General features: G+C 39.6%; 1 protein-coding gene across 2 annotated transcripts; it reads left to right on the top strand.

Moving 5' to 3' along the window:
* Nucleotides 1-18,426: 18,426 nt before the first annotated feature.
* On the top strand, nt 18,427-22,552 carry AVPR1A (arginine vasopressin receptor 1A). Of its 2 annotated transcripts, none has more exons than XM_057486847.1 (2): nt 18,427-19,731; nt 21,965-22,194. In XM_057486847.1, the coding sequence occupies exons 1-2, from the start codon at nt 18,757-18,759 to the stop codon at nt 22,010-22,012; spliced, it is 1,023 nt and encodes a 340-aa protein (XP_057342830.1). In that variant the 5' UTR covers nt 18,427-18,756; the 3' UTR covers nt 22,013-22,194. The 2 variants fall into 2 exon arrangements, with proteins under 2 accessions (XP_057342830.1, XP_036750771.2); XM_036894876.2 differs by having other exon boundaries at nt 18,432-19,735; nt 21,965-22,552.
* The last annotated feature ends 375 nt before the right edge of the window (nt 22,553-22,927 follow it).

Below are 22,927 nucleotides of genomic sequence, written 5' to 3'. Positions count from 1 at the left end.
TGGGGGGCCTTGGAGCTGCATAGCCAGCCAGGGGGCTGGAGCACCTGAAGATCATGGAAGTTCCCAACCTGAAGGAGATATCTAAGCTGACCTGTGCATACAGTAAAACAACAAATTTGACTGCTTCTACATTGTCGGAACTCAACCAAGAATTAGAAGTGCAAGTTGCAGTGCTCCAAAATTGTGCGACTATAGACTATCTACTGTTTAAAGAACATATGGGATGTGAACAGTTCCCAGGAATGTGTTGTTTTAATTTGTCTGATTTTTCTCAAACTATTCAAATTCAGTTAGACAATATCCATTATATTATTGATAAGCTTTCACAAATGCCTAGGGTACCTCACTGGATATGGCTGGTAATTGTAGGTCTGCTTTTGTTATGTATCTGTATTCCTATTCTGTTAATGTGTGTATGCAAATTAATTAGTAGTTTGTTAAAACCTATACATGCTGATGTTACTCTACAAGAAGTTATGTCAAAGAAATAATCAATCTTCCCATGTTTTCTTCCATCTGCTACTTCTATAGCTTTTCTTCTTCCTTCCTAATTACGGCCCTTTAGTAGAATTCATGCCTCATATTGAAAATTACCAAGTATCACAATTCTTCCAAGTGGTAAAGATACCTCAAGACAAATGCTGGGCATAGAAGCCACAGGGAATAAATCTGAAAAGAAGTAAAAAGCTAACTTTTTCAAAGAATATTGCTTCTCTCTCACTTACCAACTTTACATTTCCCTGTATGGCCCCAGAAGATTAGCCTGAGATGGGTTAGATTCCTCAAGGGTTAGATCAGCCTGAGACTGGTTAGCCAGAGACGGGTAAGATTCCTCAAGGGAGGAACAACCTAAGACAGGCACAGTTGCAGGGGGACCATCAGGTGAGAAATTGGGGATCAACAGAGGTGAGGCTTAGAACCTCACCCCACCCTGTTTTGAGAGAAATCTTCTGCATCTGTGGATATTTTGTCGCCCTTGTCTAGCTTGGATTAATACTTAGTCTATAGGCACAGACCTGATCATCTACACTTGCCCTCTTACAACACTAAATTATGCTTTCTATCTTTATCTTGCATCTACCTACCACTTCAGCATTTTATTTAAAAAAAAATAAGGGAGAAATGTGGGATTCACATATAAATCAAGTATAAAAATCAAATGAATAATCATATCTGACTTGATTGTTTATAGTTCATGATGCGTGATCAAAACCGAAAGTTTCTGTGATATGACTGCCCTTGTACTGTTCACCATGTAAGAACTTATTCGCTATGTAAGAACTTGTTCACCATGTAAGAACTTGTTCATCATGCTTCAGAAGATTGGAGACTGTTGAGAGTTAGGCTTGGGGTTGATTAATGATTGTGCATTGAGTCCCCTATATAGAATTTTATTGTGGTTTACAACCATTTGATCAATAAATATGAGAGATGCACTTTCAAAAAATAAATAAATAAATAAATAAAATAAAAAAGAAATGATAACCCTGTGGATATTTATAAGATATGACTGAGATAATAATAGCTACATTTTATTAACCTACTAAAGCATAACATGCATTATTCCACTCAATTATGGAGATAGATACAGGTAAATAGTTTACGTGTATCTATCTTGGATTTAAAGGGCTAAAGAGCTAAATAATTTGTCAAAGTTATAGAATTTGTAAATGGTCACATTTTCACTTTTACTTCAAGCCATGTGACCTCACTCCCAGCCTCTTACTAGCTGTGCATGTGTGACCTTGGGTAAGCTGCTTATGTGTATTTCAATTTTCTCTCTATGAAATGGAAATAGTAATATTACTTACATCACATGGTTTTGTGTAGTTAAAGGAGTTAATATATATAAGGAATGTAGAATAATTCCTGCAGTGTGAGTGTTTAATAATATTAGCTATGATTATTACTAGACTTCTTGACTTTCTTCCAGTTGATCCCAATATAATGACTGAAAACCCCTAACTAAAAAAATGATAATGGTGGTGACAGTAATATAATAACAGCCACCATTTATTAAGGACCTGGTGTATTCTAATCATTCTACTAAGTACCTTGCATATGAGATCTGATTCTTCACAGAGACCCTGTGTACTAGTTGTCATTATTTTTTCCCCTTCACTCACTCCTCAGGAGAATTCACACTGGATTCCACCTTTGTCATTTACCAAATTAGCTTTCACATAAGCCATCAATTATCTGCCTAACACTAAATCCAAAGGACATTTGTAAACCTAATCATGATCATGCTGTAGCATAAGATATTTGACAACTCCCTCCTTGAAATATGCCTTATTCTTTAATGTTCTGACACCATACTCTCCCATATGAAGTCACTCTTTAATGTCCTTTACTGGCTCAACTTATTTTACGCATTTTTTTATATATACAAAGAACAAAAATTCTCCATCTGCTTCACAAATTATCTCTTTTACACAATCTGATCTTTGCTTTATAAAACAAAAAGATCAGAAAAAATTACTGTCTAGACACTGAAGCTAGAAAACATATTTCAAATGAAAATGTTTCCAAACAATTCTTCTTGATTAAAAATAATAGAGGTTCCAAATACATGAAGCAAAAACTGATAGATCTCCCAGGATAAACAGACCCACACTTATAGCAAGATTTCAATACCCCTTTCTCAATAACTGATGGAACAAGTAGATAGAAAATCAATAAGGATGTTGAAGCCTAAAAGAATACTATTAACCACCCTAACGTGATGGACATTTATAGAACAGTGCACCCAACAACAACAGATGGTGGTTCTTTTCAGCTGTACACAGAATTCACCAATATAGATCATATCTGGGCTACAAAAAAGATTCAATAAATGTAAAAGAATTCGAATTATGCAAAGTATGTTCCAGAACCAAATGGAATTATATTAGAAATCCTTAACAGAAAAATCTGGAAAAGCCTCAAGTATTTGGAAATTAGGCAACACACTTCCAAATAACACAATGTTCATTTACTTTGAAGGACTCAGAAAGGGAATTAGAAAGCATATTTTGAACTACAAGAAAATGAAAGTCCAACACACTATTTGTGGGATGCTACTAAAGATACACATGGGGGTAAACTTAGAGCATTAAATGCCTACGTAAGAAAAGAAAGTCTTAAGTCAATGACCTAAGCTTCCAATTTGTGAAGAGCCAAGTAAAAGCTTACTTACTCAATGTAAGCAAAAGAAAGGAACAATAACTATAAGAGGGAAAATTAAAGAAATGTGAAATTGCGAAGAGGAAAAACAATGAATAAATGAAAATGAAATTTCATAGAAAGAATCCTAAAATGCCTCACCAAGATTCAATCCCCTAGTCTATACTGTCTCTCCTATAATCTCCTTTCCTTGAGTATGGGCAGGACATGTGAATATGATACAATATCTATTCTGTGACATTTTATATTATGTGCAAAAGAGATTTTGCATGCGTAATTAAAGTTCCTAATCAGTTGACTGAATTAATCAAAAGGAAGATAAAAATCAGATGATCAGATAAAAATCAGGGAAATAAAAATACCCCTTAGAAAGGATAAGGAGCAGCAGCAGGCACTATCAGGCTTGTTGAAGAAAGACATCATGTTTTTGGAAATGAAGAGGCCTTATGACAAGATTCTGAGGGAGGCCTATAGGAACTGAGACTGCAGCCATATAGCCACACGGAAATGAACCCTGCCAATAACTGGGCAGCTTGGAAGGGGATGCCAAGCCTCAGAAGAGATTGGGCATGTGAAAAGAGGGCATATTTTCTGTTCTAAAATATAGGTTTGATCTATTAATTAGGTCTAACTTATTAAACATGTTATTTTAGTATCTCATATCATTGAATTGTTACCTACTTAATCTCTCACAGGCTAATTTACTTGGATTTTCCTCCTACTATTGTATTTCTATTTATTTTGTATCTCCTAAGTTTTCTTTATGAATTTTTACTTCTTCCCAGACTTTTGTTGGGTTGATAAAGTTCACTACATTCCATATCTGCCTTCAGCTAATTTTGAAGTTACAGGTTTTTTCCTTTTTATTGATTTCCTTGATTTTTAACAAGCACACTTATTATTTAAAAAACTCTAACAATGGATTAATTTTCTATTGCTGAATAACAAATTACCACAAATGTGATGACTTAATGTAACACAGTAACTCCCAGTTCTTGTAGGTCAGAAGTCTGGCATGGCCCAACTGGTTTCTCTGCTTAGGGTCTCACAAGCCAAAATTGATGAGGCTGGGCTCTTGTTTGGAGGTCCTAGGGAAGAATCTGCATCCGCCCTCCTTCAGGTTGTTGGCTGATTTCAGTTCCTTGCAGTTGTGTAACTGAGGTCCCCATTTCCTTGCTGGCTGCCAGTGAGGGTTTCCCTCTGTTTCTAGAAGCTGCTCACTTTGCTTCTCATGTGGCTCCCTGTGTCTTTAAGCCAGTAACAGCACACTGCACCCCCTTGTGCCTCTAATCTCTCTGGCTTCCTCCTCTCCTGCCAACTAGAAAAAGCTCTCTGAAATTAAGGCCCCATGTGATTAATCAGGCCCAATTTAGATAATCTCCCTGCTTTGAGGTTAACACTACCATGTAACACAATGACAGGAGTGATAACTCAGCATATTCACAGCTTGCAGAAATTAAGAAGGGACCTCTTTGGGAGACTACTTTAGAAATTCTTCCTATGACAAAAACATCTAAATTTATTCCACATTTCTGATCTCCTTCTAAATCTGATTACACTTTAGCCCATCAAAGGTATTGAAGACCCCATCTCTTGTAATTATTTTGGTTTTCAGAATATTACTTTACCTTTTTTATTAAACACATAAGCATAAGTTTGACATTATTTTACAGACAATGATTATTCAAATTTACTGACTTCTTTAGTAAGTTTGTTGTGGTGGTGAAATTGCAATATTTCCAGAATCTTTCATCTGGCTTTAGTGCATCTCCTCATCAATAGATGTTTCAAAGGGGTGGAGAGAAGTAGTTCATTCCCATATCAATAGGTAGTTACAAAGGGGAGGGAGGACATATCTGGAACAGAGAGGTTGGGTGGGGCCCCTTTTTGCAGTCATGTCACAAGAGACACGGGCAAGCAGAAGTGGACACTGCTTGTAGGCAGTAAATGGGTTTCTCCCACTTTATTTCTCCCTTTGACTGATGTCGATTTCAAAGCTATTTTGCCCCAGCTGGGAAAATATTTCCCCCCCAGAGTTACAGTTGTGTTTTCTTCTTGAGAGTTTACTTTTCTTCCTGCTGAAGTACTTGTAAGTTTTGTGGGGAAGGACGTGGGTAGAAACTCTCTAAAAGTTTGTGTATGTTAGAATGTCTTTAATGTACTCCAAAAATTATATAGCTTCATATGAGCTTCAGAATGACAAATATTTTCCCTCAGTGTGTGGAAAGCATTGTTTCATTGTTTTCTCAACCCATTGCTGACTGGTAATTCTGTCAGTCCAGTAAGTGATAGATTTCATTTGTGTTGTTTTACCAGCTTGACTGTCCTGTTAATCTGTAATTATGGTAGTTCTTTCTGCTGTATTATTTTCCTATTAAACAAGGAAATAAATCAGCTACTGAATTTACTGTATCTGGGTCCTTGTCAGGAGGATTATATATGCGACTCATTTCACCAATTTGGCTCCAATTATGTTACTAGTTTTGAAGCAGTAAGCAGATTGAAGAAAAGTCACTCATAAGCAGGACAATCTTCCTGCAGTCATTCTTATTCTCAAACTTCATTTACTACCTTCAGGAAAACAACAGAAAGCACATCTTCTTTGCCAATGTTCAAAGATGCTAGAACATTTCATTGAAAATCAGAAACAAGATTCTTAGGCAATATTCTTTTCATTCCATGTATACATTTTTTTTCTGTTTCCCAGAGAAAGAGTAGAGGAAACATTTGACAATAGTCTCCTTGAAGTAGAAACTCACTATACTATTTACTTCTCATGAAATATTAACAGCATCTCACTTTTAAAACGATAGAACATTTTAGTAAAATAATGTGCTATGAAGAGAGTATCCAGGAGAGACAACAATTAATTTAATGTTGACTTTCTGTAGTACTGTTTTGTCAAAACAGCTTTCTGCACGGTTTAGTTTGACAAACACAGAGTCTTATGAGGAGGAGGTGGTGTGACTTGCAATTTCCTAGAGATAAAAAGCAGAGTAACACAAAAACTTCATGCACCAAAATACTTATCGGAAGTATATAAAATGACATACCTTCCCAAGATCAGTTTCTTATGAGACATGAAGTTCTGAGTTTTAACACCAGCACCAAATGGCTTTAGTTACCTTTTTGCTTAAATATACTATGTCAGGATCTCAAAAAGGGTGGGAATTTGGAAGATACCAGAATTGTAGGAAAACAAGGATGTTTAAAATGGGTAGGATTTTCAGCATCAAAACATGTAAGAGATCATCAGAATTAACCTAGGAAAATATTTGCCGTAACATAATGGTAATCTTAACATTTGACTATGTTTAAAGAAAATGCTCTTCTTGTGGAGACAACTATGTGGAAGTGTATCAAAAAGCTCACTATTTTAGAAAATATTCAGCTAAAATTCCCCAATATTCTTACTTCTAAATCTCCTTTAAAATGCACATATGTGCTGCGATAAACATAGGGGTGCATTGGTCTTTCTCAAACTTGATTGCTGCATTCTTAGGGTAAATTCCTAGGAGTGCAATCCCTGGGTCAAATGGTAAGTCTGTTTTGAGCATTTTGATAAACCTCCATACTGCTTTCCACAATGGTTGAACTAATTTACATTCCCACCAGCAGTGTAGGAGGGTTCCCCTTTCTCCACAGCCTCACCAACATTTGTTGTTGTTTGTCTTTTGGATGGCAGCCATCCTTACTGGTGTGAGGTGATACCTCATTGTAGTTTTAATTTGCATTTCTCTGATAATTAGCGATGTGGAGCATCTTTTCATGTGTCTGTTGGCCATCTGTATTTCTTTTTTGGAGAATTGTCTGTTCAGTTCCTCTGCCCATTTTTTAATTGGGTTATTTGTTTTTTGTTTGTTGAGGCGTGTGAGCTCTTTATATATTCTGGACGTCAAGCCTTTATCGGATGTGTCATTTTCAAATATATTCTCCCATACTGTAGGGTTCCTTTTTGTTCTATTGATGGTGTCTTTTGCTGTACAGAAGCTTTTCAGCTTAATATGGTCCCACTTGTTCATTTTTGCTGTTGTTTTCCTTACCCGGGGAGATATGTTCAAGAAGAGGTCACTCATGTTTATGTCTAAGAGGTTTTTGCCTATGTTTTCTTCCAAGAGTTTAATGGTTTCATGACTTACATTCAGGTCTTTGATCCATTTTGAGTTTACTTTTGTATGGGGTTAGACAATGGTCCAGTTTCATTCTCCTACATGTAGCTGTCCAGTTTTGCCAGCACCATCTGATGAAGAGACTGTCATTTCCCCATTGTATGTCCATGGCTCCTTTATCAAATATTAATTGACCATATATGTCTGGGTTAATATCTGGATTCTCTAGTCTGTTCCATTTGTCTGTGGCTCTGCTCTTGTGCCAGTACCAAATTGTCTTGATTACTATGGCTTTATAGTAGAGCTTGAAGTTGGGGAGTGAGATCCCCCCTACTTTATTTTTCTTTCTCAGGATTGCTTTGGCTATTCGGGGTCTTTGGTGTTTCCATATGAATTTTTGAATTATTTGTTCCAGTTCATTGAAGAATGTTGCTGGTAGTTTCATAGGGATTGCATCAAATCTGTATATTGCTTTGGGCAGGATGGCCATTTTGAAGATATTAATTCTTCCAAGCCACAAGCATGGGATGAGTTTCCATCTGTTAGTGTCCTCTTTAATTTCTCTTAAGAGTGACTTGTAGTTTTCAGAGTATAAGTCTTTCACTTCTTTGGTTAGGTTTGTTCCTAGGTATTTTATTTTTTTTGATGCAATTGTGAATGGAGTTGTTTTCCTGATTTCTCTGTCTGTTGGTTCATTGTTAGTGTATAGGAAAGCCACACATTTCTGTGTGTTGATTTTGTATCCTGCAACTTTGCTGTATTCCGATATCAGTTCTAGTAGTTTTGGGGTGGAGTCTTTAGGGTTTTTTATGTACAGTATCATGTCATCTGCAAATAGTGACAGTTTAACTTCTTCTTTACCAATCTGGATTCCTTGTATTTTTTTGTTTTGTCTGATTGCCGTGGCTAGGACCTCCAGTACTATGTTAAAAAACAGTGGGGAGAGTGGGCATCCCTGTCTAGTTCCCGATCTCAGAGGAAATGCTTTCAGCTTCTCGCTGTTCAATATAATGTTGGCTGTGGGTTTTTCATAGATGGCCTTTATTATTTTGAGGTACTTACCCTCTATTCCCATTTTGCTGAGAGTTTTTATCATGAATGGATGTTGAACTTTGTCAAATGCTTTTTCAGCATCTATGGAGATGATCATGTGGTTTTTGTCTTTCTTTTTGTTGATGTGGTGGATGATGTTGATGGACTTTCGAATGTTGTGCCATCCTTGCATCCCTGAGATGAATCCCACTTGGTCATGGTGTACGATCCTTTTGATGTATTTTTGAATTCGGTTTGCTAATATTTTGTTGAGTATTTTTGCATCTATGTTCATCAGGGATATTGGTCTGTAGTTTTCTTTCTTGGTGGGGTCTTTGCCTGGTTTTGGTATTAGGGTGATGTTAGCTTCATAGAATGAGTTTGGGAGTATCCCCTCCTCTTCTATTTTTTGGAAAACTTTAAGTAGAATGGGTATTATATCTTCCCTGTATGTCTGATAAAATTCCTAGGTAAATCCATCTGGCCCGGGGGTTTTGTTCTTTCATAGTTTTTTGATTACCGTTTCAATTTCGTTGCTGGTAATTGGTCTGTTTAGATTTTCTGTTTCTTTTTGTGTCAGTCTTGGAAGGTTGTATTTTTCTAGGAAGTTGTTCATTTCTTCTAGGTTTCCCAGCTTGTTAGCATATAGGTTTTCATAGTACTCTCTAATAATTCTTTGTATTTCTGTGGGGTCCATCGTGATTTTTCCTTTCTCGTTTCTGATACTGTTGATTTTTGTTGACTCTCTTTTCCTCTTAATAAGTCTGGCTAGAGGCTTATCTATTTTCTTTATTTTCTCGAAGAACCAGCTCTTGGTTTCAGTGATTTTTGCTATGGTTTTATTCTTCTCAATTTTATTTATTTCTTCTCTGATCTTTATTATGTCCCTCTTTCTGCTGACTTTAGGCCTCATTTGTTCTTCTTTTACCAATTTCGATAATTGTGACATTAGACTACTCATTTGGGATTGTTCTTCCTTTTTTAAATATGCTTGGATTGCTATATACTTTCGTCTTAAGACTGCTTTTGCTGTGTCCCACAGAAGTTGGGGCTTTGTGTTGTTGTTGTCATTTGTTTCCATATATTGCTGGATCTCCATTTTGATTTGGTCATTGATCCATTGATTATTTAGGAGCGTGTTGTTAAGCCTCCATGTGTTTGTGAGCCTCTTTGCTTTCTTTGTACAGTTTATTTCTAGTTTAACTTGTTGGAGTCCTTTATCATTATGTAGTGTCCTTCTTTATCTCTTGTTACTTTCTTTGTTTTGAAGTCTATTTTGTCTGATATTAGTACTGCAACCCCTGCTTTCTTCTCACTGTTGTTTGCTTGAAATGTGTTTTGCCATCCCTTGACTTTTAGTCTGTACATGTCTTTGGGTTTGAGGTGAGTTTCTTTTAAGCAGCATATAGATGGGTTTTGCTTTTTTATCCATTCTATTACTCAATGTCTTTTGATTGGTGCATTCAGCCCATTAACATTTAGGGTGACTATTGAAAGATATGTGCTTATTGCCATTGCAGGCTTTAAATTCGTGGTTACCAAAGGTTCAAGGTTAGCCTCTTTAGTATCTTACTGCCTAACTTAGCTCGCTTATTGAGCTGTTATATACACTGTCTGGAGATTCTTTTCTTCTCTCCCTTCTTATTCCTCCTCCTCGATTCTTCATATGTTGGCTGTTTTGTGCTGTGCTCTTTCTAGGAGTGCTCCTATCTAGAGCAGTCCCTGTAAGATGTTCTGTAGAGGTGGTTTGTGGAAAGCAAATTCCCTCAGCTTTTGTTTTTCTGGGAATTGTTTAATCCCACTGTCATATATGAATGATAGTCATGCTGGATACAGTATCCTTGGTTCAAGGCCCTTCTGTTTCATTGTATTAAATATATCATGCCATTCTCTTCTGGCCTGTAGGGTTTCTGTCGAGAAGTCTGACATTAGCCTGATGGGTTTTCCTTTATCGGTGACCTTTTTCTCTCTAGCTGCCTTTAAAACTCTTTCCTTGTCCTTGATCTTTGCCATTTTAATTATTATGTGTCTTGGTGTTGTCATCCTTGGATCCTTTCTGTTGGGGGTTCTGTGTATTTCTGTGGTCTGTTTGATTGTTTCCTCCCCCAGTTTGGGGAAGTTTTCAGCAATTATTTCTTCCAAGATACTTTCCATCCCTTTTCCTCTCTCTTCTTCTTCTGGTACCCCTATAATACGGATATTGTTCCTTTTGGATTGGTCGCACAATTCTCTTAACATTGTTTCATTCCTGTAGATCCTTTTATCTCTCTCTATGTCAGCTTCTATGCGTTCCTGTTCTCTGATTTCAATTCCATCAATGGCCTCTTGCATCCTATCCATTCTGCTTATAAACACTTCCAAAGTTTGTTTCATTTCTGCGATCTCCTTTCTGGCATCTGTGATCTCTCTCCGGACTTCATCCCATTTCTCTTGCGTATTTCTCTGCATCTCTGTCAGCATGTTTATGATTCTTATTTTGAATTGTTTGTCAGGAAGACTCGTTAGATCTGTCTCCTTCTCTGGTGTTGTGTCTGTGATCTTTGTCTGCCTGTAGCTTTGCCTTTTCATGGTGATAGGAATAGTTTGCAGAGCTGGGATGAGTGACGGCTGTAAGAACTTCCCTTCTTGTTGGTTTGTGGCCCTCCTCTCCTGGGAGAACAGCGACCTCTACTGGCTTGTGCTGGGCAGGTGCACGCAGACAGGGTTTCTGCTTCCTGCCCGGCTGCTATGGAGTTTATCTCCGCTGTTGCTGTGGGCGTGGCCTGGTTCGGGCCTCTGTTCCAAAGTGGTGGAGTCGCGTTGGAGGGGGAGTGGCCTGGAGGCTATTTATCTCCATAAGGGGCCTCCCTGCTCCCTGCAGTCCAGGGGTTAGGGTGCCCAGAGATCCCTGGATTCCCTACCTCTGGATTAAGTGTCCTTCCCTGCCCCTTTCAGACTTCCAAAAAGTACCCGCCAAAACAAAACAACTTCAGCAATTATTTCTTCCAAGATACTTTCCACCCCTTTCCCTCTCTCTTCTTCTTCTGGTACTCCTATAATACCGATATTGTTCCTTTTGGATTGGTCACACAGTTCTCTTAATATTGTTTCATTCCTGGAGATCCTTTTATCTCTCTCTATGTCAGCTTCTATTCATTTCTGTTCTCTGGTTTCAATTCCATCAATGGCCTCTTGCATCTTATCCATTCTGCTCATAAATCCTTCCGGAGTTTGTTTCATTTCTGTAATCTCCTTTCTGGCATCTGTGATCTCCCTCCGGACTTCATCCCATTTCTCTTGCGTATTTCTCTGCATCTCTGTCAACATGTTTATGAATTTTATTTTGAATTCTTTGTCAGGAAGACTGGTTAGATCTGTCTCCTTCTCTGGTGTCTCTGTGATCTTGGTTTGCCTGTAATTTTGTCTTTTCATGGTGATAGGAATAGTTTGCAGAGCTGGGACGAGTGACAGCTGGAAGAACTTCCTTTCTTGTTGGCTTGTGGCCCTCCTCTCCTGGGAGAACAGCGATCTCTATTGGCTTGTGCTGGGTAGCTGCATGCAGACAGGACTTCTGCTTCCTGCCCAGCTGCTATGGAGTTTATCTCTGCTGTTGCTGTGGGCGTGGCCTGGCCCTGGCCTCTGCTCCAAAGTGGTGGAGTCGTGTTGGAGGGGGAGCGGCCGGGAGGCTATTTATCTCTGTAAGGGGCCTCCATGCTCCCTGCAGCCCAGGGCATTAGGGTGCCCAGAGATCCCCGGATTCCCTATCTCTGGATTAAGTGTCCCACTCTGCCCCTTTAAGACTTCCAAAAAGCACCCACCAAAACAAAACGACCACAAAAAAATATAATAAAAAAAAACTTTTTAAAATAAAAAATAAAAAATATATAAATAAATAAAAAATGGCCGCTCGTTTATCTTTATTCTCTGGCGCCAGCCTCAGGCATCTGCTCACCGGTCTTGCTGCCCTTTTTCCCTAGTATTGGGGTCCCTATCCCTTGAAGAGTTCCAAAAAGCGCTCACCAAAACAAAACAACAACAAAAGAAAAAAAAAATGTCTGCTCACTTTTCTTATGTCCTCTGGAGCCAGGCCTCCAGTTCCCACTCACCGTTCTTGCTGCCCTGTTTCCTTGGAATCCAGGGCCCCGTGCATGCACTGTGTCTGCGCTCTGGTCCAGATGACTGGGGCTGGGTATTCAGCAGTCCTGGGCTCCCTCTCCCTCCCTCTCTGCCTGCTCTTCTCCCACAGGCAGCTGGGTGGAGGGGCGCTCAGGTCCCACCGGGCCAGAGCTTGTATCTTACCCCCTTTGCGAGGCGCTGAGTTCTCTCAGGTGTGGATGTGGTCTGGATGTTGTCCTGGGTCCTCTGGTCTTTATTCTAGGAAGAGTTGTCTTTGTTATATTTTCATAGATATATGTGGTTTGGGGAGGAGATTTCCGCTGCTCTACTCACGCCACCATTTTGGCTCCCCTGAGACTTGTTTTGTGATTTAACATATTATCTATTCTGGAGAATCTCTCATGTGCACTTGAGAAGAATGTGTATTCCATTGCTTTTGATGGAAAATTGTGTGTATCTATTAAGGCCATCTGGTTTAATGTGTCATTTAAGGCTGATGTTTCCTAATTGATTTTCTGCATGGATGATCTATCCAATGATGTAAGTGGGGTATTAAAGTCCCTTATTATTATTGCATTCTTATTAATTTCTTCCTTTAGATGTGATAATATTTGCTTTATATATTTAGGTGCTCTAATGTTGGGTGCATACATATTTATAAATATTTTCTCCTTTTGTTAAATTGGCTCTGTTATTATTATGTAGTACCCTTCTTTGTCTTTTATTATAGTCATTGTTTTAAAATCAGACAAAAATATTTTGTCTGATGTAACTATAGCTATATCAGCTTTCTTTTTGTTTCTATTTGCCTGGGTATCTTTTTCCATTCCTTCACTTTCAGTCTATACATCCTTACATCTGAAGTGAGTCTCCTGCAGGCAACATATAGATGGATCTTGTTTTTTAATCCATTTAGCCACTCTATATCTTTTGATTAAAATCCATTTGTATTTAAGATAATTATTGATAGGTATGTATTTATTGCCATTTTCTTAAATGTGTTTTGGCTTTTTTGTAGTTTCTCTCTGTTCTTCTTTTTTTTGCTCTGTGCTCTTGTGATTTGGTGACTTTCTTTAGTATTATTTTAGATTCCTTTCTCACTATCTTTTGTATATCTACTATAGATAGATTTTTGATTTGTAGTTACCATGAGGTTTACATATAACAGCTGAATATATAACACTCAATTTAAGTTGTTAGCAATTTAAGTTTAAACATATTCTCAAAACTCTACATTTAAAGGCCTAAATATAAGACATGAAACCATAAAACTCTTAGAATAAAACATAGGTAAAGATTTCTTGAACATGAGCATGAGTAATTCTTTTCTAGATATGTCTCCTGAAGCAAGGAAAACAAAAACAAAAATAAACAAGTGGGACTACATCAAACTAAAAAGCTTCTGCACAGCAAAGGAAATCATCAACAAAACCAAAAGGCAACCTACTATATGGGAGACTATATTAGTAAATGATATATTCAATAAGGGGTTAACATCCAAAATATATATAAAGAAATTATACAACTGAACACCAAAAAACCAAATAACCCAATTTTAAAATGGGCAGAAGACCTGAACAGAAATTTTTCCAAATACATTAAGATTCTGGCCAATAGGCACATGAAAAGATGCTCAACAACACCAATCATCAGGGAAATGAAAATCAAAACCATAATGAGGTATCACCTCACACCAGTCAGAATAGCTTCTTCCCAAAAAATAAGAAGTAACAAATGATGAGGATATCGAGAAAAGGAATGCCTCCTACACTGTTGGTGGAAATGTAATTGGTGCATGTGGAGAACAATATGGAGGTTCTTCAAAAAACTAAAAATAGAAATAACATGACCCAGCAACTTCACTTGTGGAAATTTACCACAAGAAAACAAAATCACTGATTTGAAAAGGTATATGCATACTTATGTTCATCACAGCCTTATTTACAATAGCCAAGATGTGGAAGTAACCCAATTGTCCATCAATAGATGAATGGATAAAGAAGATGTGATACATTTATACAATGGAATACTACTCAGCCATAAAAAAGAATGAAATCTTGCCATTTGCAGAAATATGAATGCACCTAGGGGATATCATGCTAAGTGAAATAAGTCAGATAGAGAAAAACAAATGCCATATGATTTCATTTATATGTGGAATCTAAAAAATAAAACAAACTAAAAAGAAATTGATGCAGAAATACTGAGAACAGACTGTTGGTTCCATAGGGGAATGAGGTAGCAGATGGGTGAAATAGGTGAAGTAGATAAGGAGGTACAAACTTCAAATTATAAAATAAATTGGCCACAGGAATGAAAATACAGTACAGAGAACATAACCAATAGTACTGTAATATCTTGGTATGGCAGCAGAGGTAACTACACTTACTATGGTAAGCGTTTAGTAATATATATAATTATCAAATCACTATGTTGTACATTTGAAACCAATATAATATTGTAATCAACTATATTCCAACAAAAAAGTCTCAAAAAATCTTTAATTTAGTCCCTTTAACATGTTATCTTTTTGATGTCATAGTTTACATCTTTTTATTTTGTGTATCGCTTAATTATTGTTATTCACAGTTAATTTCAGTACTTTTGTCTTTTAACCTTCATACTAATTTTAGTGATTATTCTGTTACCTTTGTTATCTATTTGCCTTTACCAGTGAGATTTTTACTTTCTTAAGTTTCCTTGTTACTAGTTAGTACTAGTTAGTACACTTTTTCAGATCAAAGAAGTCCCTTTAATGCTTCTTGTAATACCTGTGTAGTGGTGATGAACTCCTTTAGCTTTTGCTAAAACTCTAAGTTTCTACTTTAATTCTGAATAATAACCTTGCTGGGTAGCATATTCCTAGTTGGAAATTTTTTCCTCTAAGTACTTTGAATATATGCCACTTCACTGGGCAACTTTTAAAAATTAAATACACTTAACTGACTCGGAGTCATGAGACAGAAGGATGACTAGACCTACTTAAGACCCATCCAGACATAAATACTGACTTTCATTTTAATGGAGATACTAGAGAGACTTAGATGCTCAAAGGTGGCTCCTCAAGAACTCTTCCCCAATTCACACAGTCACCAAGCACATTATGAATTTTACATTCCTTTTGCACTCAAAAATCAGTTTTTATGACAACATTTGTTCATTCTTTCTGCAAATATGTGTTAAGTGCTTGTGATGTATACAGGAGGCAGTAGAACATAGTGGTTAGAACCTAGGCTGGACTTCAATGGACAATGTCTGATTCAGCTCAGGTACATGGAGCCCTGCAACTTTGGTTAAGCTTAACCTCTCTAACCTTTGTCTTATTCATCTGAAAACAGATGTATTTTTTCTGTTTTTGTGTATTCTATAGAATAGTGTATTTCTATATGCAGCTTATTTTAAGTGTTATTTTAAAGATTAAATGAAATAATGAATTTAAAGCTCTTAGCTCCTGAATTAAGAGCTTAACCAGTGTAGGTAAATGTTAATATTATTTATTATTATTACTACTATTACTACTATTGTCCTGTGCTTTTTTGCTGAAGAGAAACCAGAGATATAGAATTACCAGTGAAGATCCCACAGAATCTCCTAGCCTTAGAGATGAACATATCACACAGAGATGAAATGTTAAATAATCAAACAAGTAACCCACGTGAGACTGTAAAATCCAGGAATAGGAAGCTCATAGGTGGCAGGACAGTGTAATAGTTAAAACTATAAACTCGGCTGGAGTCAACTGCTTCTGTTCAAATCCTGGTTCTACTACTGGCCATATGTGTCATCTGAGGCTGGTTATGTTATGTATCCTCTCTGTGCCTCTGTTTCCTTAAATGTAAAATGAAATAATAAGAATACATCCCTTGTAGGGTCACTGTGAGGAAATGAAGTAATATGTGTAAAGCTCTTACATCACAAAGTCTTTAATAAATGTCAGTGATCATTACTTACTTCTTTGCATCCAGCTTAAGACCTAGCCCAATGATATGCTGCAGGTATTTGTTTATTTGCTAGAATGGTATGAATAGCAGATAACAGCCCTGGAACTACAATGTCATTAATTTGTAATGGAAGGGAAAGGAAAGGAGTCATTATAGGCTACACAAGTAAAATGAATGCTTCTGCAAATACCCAGTTTCTTCCATTTTCACCCTAAGAAAAGGCGAGAAAGCAGTTTAAAGAAAGAGGCAGGACATATTGAATAGCAGCTATAAAGCAGTTAATAAGGTAATATGATAAACCAAATGTGTGCATTTATATTGGGCATCCGTGCCCTTAGGAGAGTAGGTTAAACTTGATTCAAACTCCCAACTTCTTAAGTTCAGTGGTGGTCCGTGAGCATTCTAGAACTCCAACTACCTTTACTCTGTGTTCTTCAAGCTGTATCCATTGTCCTATGACATGTTCATCACAGTTTCATGGGGAAAATAAAAGGATGGGGGTTTTTCATGGTCAAATAGCTTTGGGAAACACTGACAAAGTTAAACAGATTTCTCAGAGGTTCATTTATTTATAAATCTCCAGGAGAGGATGGGATGCACACGTGGCACTTCCCCCAATGTATATAACTATGGAACTCTTTTTTCACAGAAAACCTATCAATACCTTCCATTACCCAGAAGTTTTTAAGATGTATATTCCTAGGATTATACAGCCACAGGGATGCAGGACTCCAGAGGCCAAGTTCAGCTCTTCATGTGACAACCTTGGACTGAACTGGAAGCAAAGGGGCATTATCACTGAGAACCGCACTTCAGAAAATACTTTGATTTCTTTGTTTGCCTTTCACAGGTACTTTCTGAGACAATCAAACCTACACCACGGCCACAATACACAAGCGTTCTGGCCAAAAAGTCATGTTCGTGTGTCTTAGAAAACCTTATACGACAACTGGCTGCTGTTGTCGCTGTTTCTTTGGTAATACAGCCTGAGAACAGCTCCCCCTTGCTTGGTCTGAAGCGTCTTTCCCAAAGCTGAAGCGCGGAGCTCACGCACAGTGCATTTCTGCCTCGCCTCGGCCGGGCAGCCGGGCTCCGGTTGTGCAAGGTGACTGATTAATAAGTAGGCGGTCTTTCCCGTCTTTCCTGAGAGGGCCTCTTCCCCACCCGCGAGCGCAGCAGCCCGGCGGGTTGTCGCTGCCGAGCCCTGGACTGCGCTGCCTGGGTGGCTGTTCTCCACAGCTGCTTCGTGCGTGCAAAGGCATGCTCCCCACCACTCAGCAATAACCAGACAAAGTCCCCACGGACTACGGTGGCCCAACTCCCGCCCATCCCCTCTGTGGGAATCAGGCTTTTCCCGGAGAAAACCCAAAGAATCCAGTTTAGAGAAACCTCCCCAGTCCGCCTCTCCCTCAAAAGAACCCTGGAAAACCGGGAGATGTTCCTTTCACTCGCTGTCCATACACCCGTGGCCACGAGCGCGGCAGTGGGACGCGTGAGTGCGTCCTTCCAGCCCGCAAACGTAGGCAGGGAAACATACAGGCATCAAGACTTGACTGGAAAGAGCGCCTTTTAAGTTACTCAGTCGTTACCCTTCGGAGGGGGAGGGCAGGAGCGGGGCGGAGTGAGATGAAATTCCTGGAGCCAAGCTGCTCTGGGAATAAAATGGACCAGACCGGCGGCCCGGGGTGGGCCGGTTAGCTGCGGAGCGGGGGACGCCGGCTGCAGGGGCTGCGCTGCGCGCCAAGTTCAGGTGCGAGAGCGCGCGCCCGGAGGTTGGGCTCGGGATTTCCCCGTACCGCCCCACCCGAGTGTTCAAGTCAAATGCGAGGTTATGGTGACTCTTGAGAGCCTTAAGGAAATGGTGGTGAGCCCAGAAAAGGCATGACACGTCCAGTCTCTAGGCTTTTGAAGAGTAAAACAGGAAAGCACCACGATCCCGCCTATTATGCCGAGGAATCCGCGAGTCTTCCAGACCCACCCCTGCAGCGCTGATGCAAAGAGGACAAGTCGTCGACGTAGGGACGGGGGGAAAAAAAACAACCCCCAGGGGAATGGGGGGGAGGAGGAAAAGGAGGTGGGGAGAGTAGGAAAAGGAGGTGGGGAAAGTAGGCACCGAGTAGTTTCCAGCCACTGGGGCGAGAGGGAAACCGTTCTGGGGAAACAAACGCCACATAAATAATTGAGTTCGGAGCCCAGTGCTTTCAGAGGCTCGGAGCGCAACTCCCCAGGTTCGCCCAGGACAGAACAGAGCCGGCAAAGGGGCCGGCGACTGGACAGATCAGCTCAGTTGGCGGGTGGGACGCTGCGCCCGGGGAAGCCCGCAGAAGCGGGAAGGAGAGCGCGCATCCGGCAAGGGGCCCGCAGCAGCCGAGGCGGGAGGGAGCGGGCTTCGGAGGACGCCGTGCGCGCGCTGCATGGACCGCGTGCATCTCTCCGTAGGACCCCGTGTGGGGCCGGAGGGCAACTCCAGCCCATGGTGGCCTCTGACCGTCAGCGGTGCCAACACCAGCCGGGAAGCGGAGGCGCCAGGGGAAGGCGGCGGCCCGCAGGAGGACGTGCGCAACGAAGGGGTGGCCAAACTAGAGATCGCCGTCCTGACCGTGACCTTCGTGGCGACAGTGCTGGGTAACAGCAGCGTGCTGCTGGCACTGCACCGCACTCCTCGCAAGACGTCGCGCATGCACCTCTTCATCCGCCACCTCAGCCTGGCCGACCTGGCCGTCGCTTTCTTCCAGGTGCTGCCGCAGCTGTGCTGGGACATCACCTATCGTTTCCGCGGACCCGACGGGCTGTGCCGCGTGGTGAAGCACCTGCAGGTGTTCGCCATGTTCGTGTCAGCCTACATGCTGGTGGTCATGACCGTCGATCGCTACATCGCTGTGTGCCACCCGCTGAAGACCCTGCAGCAGCCGACGCGCCGTTCGCGCCTCATGATAGCTGCCGCCTGGGTGCTGAGCTTCGTGCTGAGCGTGCCGCAGTACCTGGTCTTCTCTATGGTGGAGGTGAACAACGTCACCAAAGCCAACGACTGCTGGGCCACCTTCATCCAGCCCTGGGGTCCCCGCGCCTACGTGACCTGGATGACAGGCAGCATCTTCGTGGCGCCCATGGTCATTTTGGGAACCTGCTACGGCTTCATCTGTTACCACATCTGGCGCAACGTCCGCAGAAAGACGGTGTCGCGCCAGAACGAGGGCGCCGACGGCGCGGGGGATGCCTTCCACAAGGGCATCCTTCGTGCCCCGTGCATCAGCAGCGTGAAGACCGTTTCCCGGGCCAAGATCCGCACAGTGAAGATGACTTTCGTGATCGTGACGGTTTACATAGTTTGCTGGGCGCCCTTCTCCGTCATCCAGATGTGGTCTGTCTGGGATGAGAACTTCAACTGGGTCGGTAGGTGCCGGGACAATGGAAGAAGGTGCAGGGATGGAGCCGTGTGTGTGTGTGTGTGTGTGTGTGTGAGAGAGAGAGAGAGAGACAGAGAGAGAGAGAGAGACAGAGACAGACAGACAGACAGACAGAGACAGAGAGAGAGGACAGATGACAGAGGAGGGAGAAGGGAGAGAGGTTCTTTTCATAAATAAGTTCTTAAACTTCTGCGTGCATAAGAATCATACTTTGGGTGAATATATCAGAAAGGCAAACTCCTGGGGGCTCCACCTCAGACATGTTGGTGCAGTAGACCTGGAATGGGCCCCAGGAATCTGCATTTGTAGCGCACAATGCTCCTAAAACCGCAAATCCAGAAACGGTGCTCTAGTGTCAGCCACACGACAAAACAGGATAATGACCTTTTTTCCACATCATTAACCACTGTGTTAATACCCCACTCTCAACATTCAAGTCTTTTGGATTCAGGGAGATATTTCTACTGCAAGAACTACTTTTTGCTAGTTTGTGAAAAGTATCACAATTAATAGAAAATTTTTGTAGAAATACCCCAAGGACAAGGGTAAAACGGACATATTTTTCTGAAGACAGATACTTAAGAAGTCAATTCTGATTTGCATTTAGCTAGTGTCCCATTTATCATAATCCTTTAATTTTTTTTTCTAACAATTACTTTAACACTTTCCCCTACCCCCCCCCTGGTATTTTAAAGCAGGATTATTGATAAACTCTAAATATATTAGAGTAATTCATTGGTCTTTCCGCACTAATTTGACCTGACAGCTATATACCTCTCTACATAACCTTTCCAGTAGTTTATTGAAAACACCTACTAGCTTGTTTGATTTTAATTCCTTCACAAACTAGAAAACTAACTTCATAAGAATTTACCCCCAAAAAAAGCATTATTTAATATTGTGTCTTTAACAATTTCTTTTTGATAAGAAAAAAAATTTTTCAAATCAAATATATTACAGGAATATCACCAGCAACAACTGTAATTGGGGAATAGGTATCTGGGAACTGTCTCCTTTGGTACTTGGGGCTGGAATAGGGAACAGATGTAATATACTTTGGAAGTTATATGTACAAATAAAACATTTGAAGTGATTTTAATTCAAACAAAAATTCTTGCATGGCTATAATATTACTAATAATGAAAAAACACTGTAACACTGTATTTTTGGTTTGCCATTTCCTGTGTTGCTTGATCTTAGTGGCCTCTTAATTATTGCTATTCAAATAAAAAACTCATTCTAATTATTGCTTTCTCAGGATTTAGACACTAAAAACTTCTTCACTTGTGCATGGGTTTGTTAGTGATTTCCATTCTTTCTGAATACAGTCTTCACCACCGATCATGATTATAATAGTAGCATCTTAGCACTATTAAACAACCTGTAATTTACTGTGTCATAACAAGAGTGAGAAGACTCAGGTTTATATTTAATAATCAAGGGAAAGTCAGTGCTTGCTGATTTTCTTATCTTAAGTAAAAGTATATTATCAGTGCAGTAGGTCTACTGTGAAAGTTATATTTATGTAGTTTACCATTACAAATTAACATAAAATATTTAAAAACCTGTTGGCATTTCCTAATTCAGCTGTTCTTAATAATATAATTTCATGGTGCAAACCACAACCAAAGATAGTTAACTTTAAAACCCAAAGAAATTTCTAGTTAACCATAGAAAAACAACTAATGATTGCTTCTTGCAGAGACCTGTTTCTACTGTCTCCTTCCATATAGTTTTCTTACAAAAATGTTTAATATTTAATAATTTAAAACTACTAAACATGGTCCATAATATCACACATTTTCCTGAGTTATTAAGATGAACATAATTGGTATGTGTACCTAAAAACTCTTGAAATTTCACTGAAATTACAGCCATTCTATAAGTTCTGTGTTCATTAGCATATGCTAGAGCTAGTATATAGTATATAAAAAATTTTTTAATAAGTGAATATTCTTAACCTCTTGAAAGTCTACTTTCTTTTACTCATTCTAGTTAAACATCTTAATGGTGGTTTAAACTATATTTCAAGGCATCTTGCTTATGAAACTTTTTCCAACCAAGCAACTTCCATTTCTCTGATTGATAAACAAAATATTTCCTTATTAATCCATAACTTTTCCCACATTTTCATTAGTCAATAGAAAATAAGTTATCCAGTGCTCAGTTACCTGGATTTGACTATTTAAATAATTTTCCCTTATGTTTTCCATAGAGTCAGAAAGCCCGGCAACTACCATCACTGCATTACTGGCTTCCTTGAATAGTTGCTGCAATCCCTGGATATATATGTTTTTTAGTGGCCATCTCCTGCAAGACTGTGTCCAAAGCTTCCCATGCTGTCAAAACACGAAGCAAACATTCAACCAAGAAGATTCTGACAGCATGAGCAGAAAACAGACTTCTTACACTAACAACCGCAGCCTGACAAACAGTATGGGTGCTTGGAAGGACTCGCCTAAATCTTCCAAGTCCATTAAATTCATTCCTGTTTCAACCTGAACCCCACATTTATGCAGCCTGACTCTTGTAATGGACTTTTTGGCCCAATGACTGAAGCTGCATGGAAATCATGAGTACAAATGAATTATTTGAGATAAGCGTAAATCAGCTTATTAGGTACAAGACTGTGTTTCTAGTTGCATTTTCACATTGCTGAGACCAAAAGTTATGAATTGTTTTATGTGGAATGTTAATAAAAATACACTACACTAAGATCTGCGGGCATACTTCCCAGATATATATCCCAATAGAACAGAAGTTGTATTGCTAAAGGAAAATTCATAATCACCCTGGCTTTATATTTTGTTGTTGGTTTCTTTTCTTTTTATTTCTGATAAAACTAAGGCTTGACTGGTTTGGAAGCCAAATAATGTAGGGGCATTATTTCCAATCAAAGTGAGATAGATCATCTCTAGTTTTAGTGTTCGAAAGGATTTAGAAGACACTTTGAGAAACTGTTTACATTCAATAAAATCACTTTGTGCATCAGAAAATGCTGCCTCAAACAGTGTCTAGGAGACAGGATAGTGCCTTGGAGGCACATGAGTACCTGAGGCATACGGAACAGGGGGTGCCCGGCTCAGAGTGCAAAGAGGAACTTTTGTGAAAAGCTATAAATCACCTGGAAGTTCCCTCCTATAAGTTCATCGTGTTTTATGGGTTGTGTGCTAAGATG

This window comes from Manis pentadactyla, chromosome 10 (assembly GCF_030020395.1).
Source record: "Manis pentadactyla isolate mManPen7 chromosome 10, mManPen7.hap1, whole genome shotgun sequence".
Lineage (NCBI taxonomy): Eukaryota > Metazoa > Chordata > Mammalia > Pholidota > Manidae > Manis > Manis pentadactyla.
The sequence above is the reverse complement of the archived record's forward strand: the minus strand, read 5'-3'. Positions and strand labels throughout refer to the sequence as shown.